At 43.6% G+C, this 9,683-nt stretch overlaps 1 protein-coding gene across 2 annotated transcripts in view; it reads left to right on the top strand.

Annotated features, from left to right (window-relative positions):
- Positions 1-3,631: 3,631 nt before the first annotated feature.
- The window catches only part of ARHGAP10 (Rho GTPase activating protein 10), a 131,387-nt gene continuing 125,335 nt past the window's right edge, over positions 3,632-9,683 (top strand). For both annotated transcript variants that reach the window (XM_048509133.1, XM_048509132.1), the window contains exon 1: positions 3,632-4,285. In XM_048509133.1, the coding sequence (XP_048365090.1) occupies positions 4,132-4,285 (154 nt within the window). In that variant the 5' untranslated portion in view covers positions 3,632-4,131. The remainder of the gene's footprint in view (positions 4,286-9,683) is intronic.

The following is a 9,683-nucleotide window of genomic DNA, read 5'->3' as shown; positions in this document are numbered from 1 at the left end:
TTGCTAAGAAACCATCTAAATAGTCTTTAGGTGATCTTCCAGGGCACTTGTCTGTTAGGCAGGACAATATCTCTGGAAGAAAATTAAAATAACCTGTTGTCTTTCTGTCATGAACTAAATGAAGAAATGGCACCAGAGACTTTTAAAGTTGAACCCAGAAATAGATTTTATTTATAGGAACAAGTTTAAAAGAGCTAAACTAGCAAAATGATTAAGGAGTGGCTTAGAGAGGCTACTCTGTTCAAGATTTTGTTAAGTAACTTTTTAAGTTAATACAAATTATGGATAGGACACTTTTCCTGATGATACTGTCACTCTACACTAGATAAAATAAATCTGTTTCTTCAGTATAGTTGTTACGGAGTTCTGTTTGGCTATCGAGCCCTTTTTCTAAAAATCTTACCTTTTACCCTTAGGCAAGTACTACACACACATAGTTCTTTCGACACTAACAATAAAACAAACTCTCCCGTAGAGTGCCTCTCACACATGGAACTATGGCCAGTATCCTTGAGAAAGCTCCAATCCTCTCTTTATAACTTCCCTTCTCTCAGAAGCTTCACGGCTTCATATCAAAGTGGAGTTCTCCTCAGAGAAAAAAAAATAACCAAGCCACCAGTATGATTCATCAGTTTTACTGTATTATGTTTAACTCTAGGAACTCAAGTACAGATTCCATTACTGAACTCTGCCCTTCCTGGCACTTAATTCAGAGAAGCACAGCCCACTCTGAACTGGCCCTCTGCTTCCAGAGAACAGAGATACCTCAAAGCTACCATTCACTCTGGCTCTCACAACAGAACTCTTTTTTTTTTCAGAACTCCCTGACATCAGGCTTTATAGTACTGTGCAGCTCTCACAACCAATCCCATGGAGTTCTAAATTAATCCTTTGGGCTCTGAACATTCCATTGACTATAATCCTAAATGTTTGTCTACACCAGAAAAACACGAGCATTTAGATGGTTTTTAGTTGGGTAAAATAAAGATTTGAAATAAAGTTTGTTTTAAATCCGACAGGAGGTGCTCATTAAAACCTGCTTCAGCCAGGGTCGCCAAAATTTAAGGTAGCACTTTTAAAAATATATTCTGAAATACTTCAAGATTTCAGGTTGAAACCACTGAAGGTGGAATTTAGGAAAGGGAGGGTATAATGATATACAGTCCAACTTCCAAACCAGCCATATTTTTTCAGGATAAATAGAGTAAATGTTTTAAATGAATGAATGAATGAATGAATGAATGAATGAATGAATGAATGAATGAATGAACAATCTATGTGTGTTGGAGATCACTTGTAGTTCCAGGGGATTTCTAAACCTCCTGGATCAGGGGCGTAACGAGGCAGCCCTGGGCAAACTGTAGCCCTGGGCAAAACCTGAGTTGGATGCCCCCCCCCCCATGGGCGGCCACTCCACCACGACCAAATTCTTTTTGCACCAGGACATTGGTGCCTGCAGGGGGTGCATTTTTAGACATATCCGCACCAAAATTTCAGCATATCACCAGGAGACTGTCCTTATGCTACCCCCCATGTTTGGTGAGGTTTGGTTCAACGAGTCCAAAGTTATGGACTCCCAAAGGGGATGCCCCATCCCCCATTGTTTCCAATGGGAGCTAATAAGGAGATGGGGGCTACAGTTTTGAGGGTCCATAACTTTGGCCCCCCTGAACCAAACTGCACCAAACTTGGGGGGTGTCATCATCTCCAGATGATACTCTGAAATTTTGGTGCCAATACATCCAAAAATGCACCCCCTGCAGGAACATTCTAGAAATTTGCCCAAGAATCTTTGTTCTGCATTGAGTTTTCTGCATTGCTGTCAATGGGGGTTGCAGGCTGTGGGGGGCACATTTCTAAAGGCACAGTCTCAAAACTTTCAGGGTCTCATCAGGAGACTGCCCTAATGATACCCCCCAGGTTTGCTGCAGTTTGGTTCAGGGGGGCCAAAGTTATGGACCCTCAAAACTGTAGCCCCCATCTCCTATTAGCTCCCACTGGAAACAATGGGGGATAGGGGCACCCCCTTTGGGAGTCCATAACTTTGGACTCCCTGAACCAAACCTCACCAAACTTGGGGGGTAGCATAGGGACAGTCTCCTGATGATACGCTGAAAATTTGGTGCCGCTAGCCTAAAAACTGCGCCCCCTGCAGGCCACAAATGGAAAAACCACTAAAATACCCAAAAACGAACCCAGCATTTTGATGCCCCCCACAAGGTGATGCCCTGGGCAGCTGCCCACATTACGCCAGTGTCCTGGATGTTGACAACCCTACTCTTTGAGTCATTTGAGGCTACTTTAAAAATTAGTACCAACCACACAGGTTTCCTTTGGGGAGCAGGCTTTCCCAAGTTCTGAGGGGAAATTGACAAAAATCAATTGGCGGAAATCCAGCAGTGTTATATATGAGTACTGGAAATCCAGCAGTGTTATATATGAGTACTGGAAATCCAGTAGTGTTATAAATGAGTACTGGAAATCCAGTAGTGTTATATATGAGTACTAGCATCTTTTATGTTTACCAAAAAGCACTGCTCTAAAACAGTAAAAGTCCAGTGGCACTTTAAAGACTTAAGCCACATTTATTTCAGTATGAACATTGTGAGTCATAGCTGCCTCTGCCTTCTCATATCTGTAGAAGGAATCTATGACTCAGGAAAGCTCATGCTGAAATAAATGTTGTTAAAGGAGTGCCACTTGATTTTTGTTGTCTTACAACCTAAGATTATGAAACTACCTTTTACCAGAAAACTAACCCTGTCTGGGTTCTCAATGTGTTTTTAAAGCAGTCCTTGAAACTTGTCCACTGAGATTAATTTTCCACTCCTGAAATGTCAGATCACAGTTAGGGCTTTCCACTGCTGTCTGGCATTGTTCTTGATTGTCTTTTCTAATTATGTGTTCTATTTTGGGATTGTTATTCTACTGATAATAACAATTTTTCCTGTTTGAAGATATTTGTTTCCATAACAGGTTAAAGTTTGTCTGAGTTTTAAAAAATCTATTGGAAACATATTTCTCTGACTCCTTTCCCCCAAACTAATATGATGAAATTATTTTACTGATTTCAATGTGTCAGCGTATAAACACCAGAGGAAACTTTGTTGAAGGACAAACAAAAAGTAGTCCAGTGATACCACAGAGATTTTGTTTGCACCGTCTTTTATGGACTAGAGTTTGTTTAATCAGATACATGAAATGTGTGCTTAATTGGCAGCCGTAAATATATAGCGCCACAGAGGGGAAAAATTGCCAACAGTGAGGTCATAAGGCCAAGGAGTGCGAGCAGGATATGTAACATGAACTACCTCTTTCATTTATGACCTTTATATCCCACCATTTACATTTTTTCCTCCCTGTTCCCTGGCCCGTATCTGTCAATTGAGGACATGCGAGAAATGCGCTCTGATCCATGAAAAGTTATACCACAATAAATCTTCTGCGACGGGATTCCTATTGCGGGGGGTGTATGAAAAGGGAACCGACCCGGCTATGGAATCTAGCGTGAGATAAGAGGCAGCTTCTGCCTCCGCTGGGCCCGGCCCGGCCTCGCCCACGGAGCGTGAGAAGAGCAAGACCCTGGGAGGAGGAGGAGGAGCCGCCAGGGAAAAAGGCCGGAGCGGGCTGGGTCCTCAGTGGGAATAATGAGAGGCGGTCGGCCGAGGTATGAAAGAAGGCCGGCCTTGGAAGGGAGCTCAAGAGGCGGGCTTGGGCCTCTTTGGGCGGAGCTGCTTCTCTGACCGGGACTGGCTGGGGAGTCCCGGGGGACGCCGCCGCCGCCGCCGCCGCCGCTGCACTTTTTCCTGCTTTCCCGCCCTAGCCGGCCCGGGGCGTGCGACTTTCCACTGCAGCCTGCTCGGTGGCCCTGCCTGCGCCTTGACCTCCAGCACAGCGCCCGCGAGGCTTTCCCGGCATCTCGGAGGCGAGTCTCTTCGCTCCTTCCCTCATTCCCTCTGCTGCTCGCTGGCGGCCGGATCCCATGCTGGGCTCCCAATATTGTGCAGCTCTGCCGCCTCCTTTGCCCTGGTGAGGCGCTGTGGGGAGAAGGAGACGGCGCCTGGCTGCTGCTGCTGCCAGGAGGGATTTCGGGCCGGTGACCCCCGGTAGCCTCCCGCCGGCTCGGCAGCCATGGGACTGCAGCCCTTGGAGTTCAGCGATTGCTACCTGGACAGCCCCTGGTTCCGGGAGCGGATCCGCGCGCATGAAGTGGAGCTGGAAAAAACCAACAAGTTCATCAAGGAGCTGATCAAGGATGGCAAGAGCCTCATCGCCGCCACCAAGAGTGAGTCAAGCTGGGGAGGCGGGGAGGAGGGCGGCAGGCAGCCGGAGCCTCGCCTGCCCCTACAAGGTCTGCGGGCGCAGTTGCCGCACCAAGCGCGAAAGGCAGCTCCGGGATGGCTGGTGCGAGCCGAAAGGGCGTCTTGCAAACGCTCGAGGGTCTCTTGAGGTGCGGAGCGAGAAAGTCACGACAACAAACCCCTGTGAGGAGAAGGGCAGCAGGTCTGCCCCGTGGCCAAGTGACCTTCTTGACTGGCTGCCTTCAAGGTTGCAACGTTGTGGGTTTAGATTTCTTTTTAACTTCACTGCTAACATCGAACAACGTTTGGCATACAAGAAATGCTCCCCTCCTCAATATAATAATAGTAGCCTAATAAATGCTCCCCACTCCCTTGCATATTCCTTCTTGGTCCTTCCCTCCCATTTAGAGATCCCACATACCGTGATTGATTATCTGTGCCACTCTTAAAACACGTAATTGGAAGGCAAGAAAGTCTACATTGAGTCGACTTCAGTAGGGTTCTGAGTAGACCTGCATTGTGAGACATGAATGCTGCTATCTTCCAGTGTCACTGGTTGTTTAATCAGGATCACAGTATGACAACATCCCCCCCCCCCGTTTTTGTCTTGCTGTTGCTTGTTCATTCCTTGTGGTGGCCTTGTTTTTATTAGGACCGATGAAAGTGTCACAAAACAGTAAGCGAGCTTTGGAGTTTCTCAGAATGCTTTCTTGCCACTTTGTGATAGTTTGGGCCTAATCCAGGTATGGCACTGGATTAAAGACATCTTTGCAGAGTGTTCAATTAGATTTGCTCATTAGTTTTTTTTTAAAGTACTAGTGCTTTTCTAGTAACAAACACACTTTTTTTCGTTGATGCCTGTATTTATCATACTTTTTAGCTGATGTGTATGTTGTCACAGTAAGCATTTCCTTAGAAGCATTCATTCCTGAGAGAGAGGGAATTTCTTATCCTTAGGAGTTTTCAGGAAAGAGACTTCCTGATGACCTCAGTCAGCCTTTGCATATGACAGTGTTTTGAACATCACTTATAGCCCTTTTGTCTTTTTGAGAAATAGTGTCAACATGTTGTTTACACCAGTTTGATGTAGTAATTGAGAGTGGTGGACTCTAATCTGAAGATTAGGGTTTGATTCCCCACTCCTCCACCTAAGTGGCAGACTCTTACCTGGTAACCAAACAGTTCTTGCTGATGTTGACTTGGATCCAAAATGTGGTTTCATTATGGGTTCTGTGCTTGTATTTGAATTTCTGTTGTCTTGCATGAGCATGCTGTGTCCCTAATTTAAATAGAATTGTTGGAGTGCAAGTACACATTCTTGTTGGAATATAGTTTGTTGGTTGCAAACACATCTCTGTTTATTTGATTTTTATTTATTTAATATATTTGTATGCTTACTTTTCTCCCAGGTATCTTATGACCAACAGCGAGAAACAATAATGCTGAACAGTTTAATAAAGCCACCCATTTAAACTAAAGCAATTTATGCGCCAACCAGCAGAATATTCCTCCTTTGTTCAGGCTTTGTCTACTTCCAAAACCTTCCAGAATAGCTGTGATTTGCAGCCTTGATGGAAACACTGGAAGCGAGGAGCCCTCAACCTCTTCTTGAAGGCTGTTCTACAGATAGGGGCAGCAACAGAAAAAGCTGAGGCAGAATGTGCCTGAGACATCCCATGTGGAAGTGGGTACAGACTCATGACAGACCTTGCAAAATGCTCACAGTAGCATTTGGGGAGAGGGAATACTTTAAGCATGTGAGTCCAGGTCACAAAGAGTTTTGAGCATCAACACCTTGAATTGAACTCAGGCCCCTTCCGCACATGCAAAATAATGTGTTTTCAAACCACTTTCACAACTGTTTGCAAGTGGATTTTGCCATTCCACACAGCTTCAAAGAGCACTGAAAGCAGTTTGAAAGTGCATTATTCTGCATGTGCGGAATGAGCCTCAGAAACTAATTGGCCCCAGTAAAGGAACTTAGAATGAATTTATGCTCCTCCAAGGATCTCAGGATAGTATGTGTGCAGTACAAGCTGAAACAAGGTTATTTCCTTCTAAGAACCAAAGTAGATTGCAGCCATGGGGCCAATCCATGATCGCCAATGCCATTTTAGAGGAATAGTTAGTCATTTAAAAATTACAGTGGCTCAGTATCAACAAACAAGCTTGTCTCCACCCCGTTACTTTTAAAGTGCCAAAACAGCGTGTCTTCTCACTAGGGGAACAACTTATGATAGCCTCACTTTGGTAAATCATAGGCCCCTTCCTCACATGCAGAATAAATGCATTTTCAACCCACTTTCACAATTTTTTGCAAGTTGACTTTTTGCAATTTTTTGCAATTTGACTAAACGATTTTGCTATTCCACACAGTGAAATCCATCTGCAAAGTACATTGAAGGTGGATTGAAAGTGCATTATTCTGCATGTGTGGAAGGGGCCATAGATTCCAGTGAGACTTTGGGCTTGATTTGATTTAGAAACCACTTTTTTTCTTTTTGGTGGTACATGGTTTCTGTAAAACTACCCTCAAACACTGCACGCCAAGTGTTTTCTTCCTGTCTGCTTTCCTCATTGTCCAACTTTTTTCACCTGTGCATAGTAATGGGAAATACCATGGTATGAATGTTCTTTATTTTCAGCAAAACTTTCTTACATTTGAGGAGCTTTGCTAATTCCTCAATGGTGGTTCTTTCAAGTCTCAATCTCCTTCTGATTTCTTGATTGTAGTCTCTGTTTTAGTTGATGATTGAATCAAGCAGTAGAAACTCTTTAACAACTTCAGTTTCATCACCATCAGCCTTAAAATTGTGCAATTCCTGAGTGGTTATTACTTTTGTCAGGTTGCTGTGCAGCTGTAATTCTGCTTTAACACTTTCTGCTTTAACCTTTGTCAGTAGTCATTTCAAGTCTTCACTATTTTCTGCCACTAATGTGGGGTCAGCTACATATTTCATATTGTTAATATTCCTTCCACCAGTTGTAACTTTACCTTCATCTAAATCTAATTCATTTTTCCATATCATATGTTTTGCTTATCGATTGAACAGACAGGGAAGTGATATTTGTCCTTATCTAACACCTTGCAAATTGGAAACCATACTGTTTCCCTGTATTCCGTCCTAGTAGCAGCCTCTTTTCCAGAGTATAGATTGCACACAAAACTTTTTTCCAGAGCATAGTTTGCACTCATTTCTTTTGAAACCAACATAATTTTCCATGATCCTAAAAGTGGAAAGCTTTTCTGTAATTTATGAAACAGAAACCGATTTTCCTCTGAAATTTTCTGGAATGCTGCAGTAACTATTGTAACTGAATTTCTGCTATAGTATAACTCTATCTGTTATAAAACTGTTGAGTGATCTCTCATAGTAAAGCTGTTCTGTAAATAATACAATACTTTGAGCAAACCATTTTACTATCTTTCTTAACAACAAAACTAGAAACATTTGGTCATATAATGACGTGTATGTGCATGTGTGAAGTTTTGAAACTTCTTCACTTAATGTATATCTTTGGTAATTTTTGTAAATACTTTGTTTTTGTTTTAAGTTAAAATGAACTGAACTAACTGGTAGCAGATTATTTTTTCCATTTTGATTATATCCTAAACAAGTTTAATTTGACTAAACGACTGTAATGATAGCTGTCTAGTGATAGTTGAGGGGTTTTTTGTATTTCTCATTATTGCTAGGCTGTAGTACTCGAATTTCTACTTGAAGTCTCATCTGTAACTTCCACTTATGAACTTTTTTTTAAAGTGGAAAAGAGCCTGCAACATTTCCCTAAAGATCCATTCCACTCTGTATGTATAGGATTGAAGGTTTCTCCAGCAGTGGGACTCAGTCATCCAGGCTGGTTAGGTCAAGCCTCCAACTGTTTAGGCAGGGCTATGTAAGTTATTTGCACGCTTTCCTGCACTGTAGGGTCTGTCCTTATCTAGCCTGAATAGCCCTGCTTTTTGGACAGTTTGCTAGTTTTCTAGCTCCTTTATTTAGAACTATAAAGGAAAGAATTATCTGATACTTACCAAGAAAAATCCTCAAAGAAATCTTGTTTGCTTTTTCTGCCCCTGTGAGTCAGGAATAAAAAAGGAGGAGGCGGCATTAAGGGACAAATCTCCCCTGGAAAAACTGGGTTAGAGAAAGGATTCCTTGGAAAGACCATCTTCCCAGGCTTGGACAGGACCACAAGAATATCAGTGTACTTCCATAGTCCAAATATCTACTGCCCAGGGGGTCTCAGGGGCCAGTACCAAACTCCTCTTAAATTGGGCTTGCCTTAGGAACAAGCCAGCCCATCTGAGGGTTGTTTCAACAGAGTACAGAGGCTGTGCCAATTCTGAAAGCTTGAATGTGCCACCTCATGGGGAATGGTCCCTTTCACTTGCAGACAGACTCCTACTCAGGCTTCTCCAACTTGGACACAAAGTTTTCCACAGTTGGTAAGCCCAGCAGATACAGCGATATCACCTTTATTTCCGGTGCCTTTTCTTCCTCGGCCTTAAACCTGCATCTGCAAGCCTGGGGACTCCTGTGGGGAATGACCACCTTCCAAACCTTCCAGCACCAGCAGCTCAGGGAATGGATCACTGACATGGGCCCTTCCACTGAACTGCTTATCAGAGGTGGCAAGGAAATAATGGATTGACAATCCACCCCAATCCAAGCTGGAATCAAAGGCCATTGAAGCAACCATCTTGCCCTATACTGGGATGCTCTATGGCTGAGCAATTTGATAAGGTGATTAAGACTGAATGGGCCATCCCGGGATATGCGCCCTCTTTGGGGATCCCTTTCAAGAAACCTCTGATACCCATTGGATAATATTTATTTATTTATGTATTTATGTGTGTGTGTGTGTGTGTTTGTTCGTTTGTTTATTTATTTATATTAGATTTTAAACCACCCACCCCCGAAGGGCTCTGGGCAGTGTACAACAGGCCAAGGACAACATTACACATAGTAGGCCAAAGCAACATTTCACACAATAAAAATAAGTTAAGTTAAAACAATTTACAAATTTTATAAAACATAGCAGCATTAATACAGCACAATAAAGTACAACAACATTACAAGAAGTACGATGCCCGATCCCAAGGCTGGGAGGGGACAGCAGTGCTAAGTAGATGCTAGATTGGGCGTGCCAAGAATGGAATAGCATGCAACACAAGGGGAATCCACGGCCGGCCTTACCAAAGGCCCGGTGGAACAAAACCGTTTTGCAGGCCCTGCGAAATTCACCAAGATCCCGCAGGGCCCGTACATCTGATGGAAGGGTGTTCCACCAGGCAGGGGTCTGGGCTGTAAAAGCCCTGGCCCGGGTAGAGGCCAGCCGCATCATGGAGGGGCCAGGGACCACCAGTAAATTGGCCTCTGC

This window comes from Sphaerodactylus townsendi, linkage group LG10, assembly GCF_021028975.2.
Source record: "Sphaerodactylus townsendi isolate TG3544 linkage group LG10, MPM_Stown_v2.3, whole genome shotgun sequence".
Classification (NCBI taxonomy): domain Eukaryota; kingdom Metazoa; phylum Chordata; class Lepidosauria; order Squamata; family Sphaerodactylidae; genus Sphaerodactylus; species Sphaerodactylus townsendi.
The sequence above is the reverse complement of the archived record's forward strand: the minus strand, read 5'-3'. Positions and strand labels throughout refer to the sequence as shown.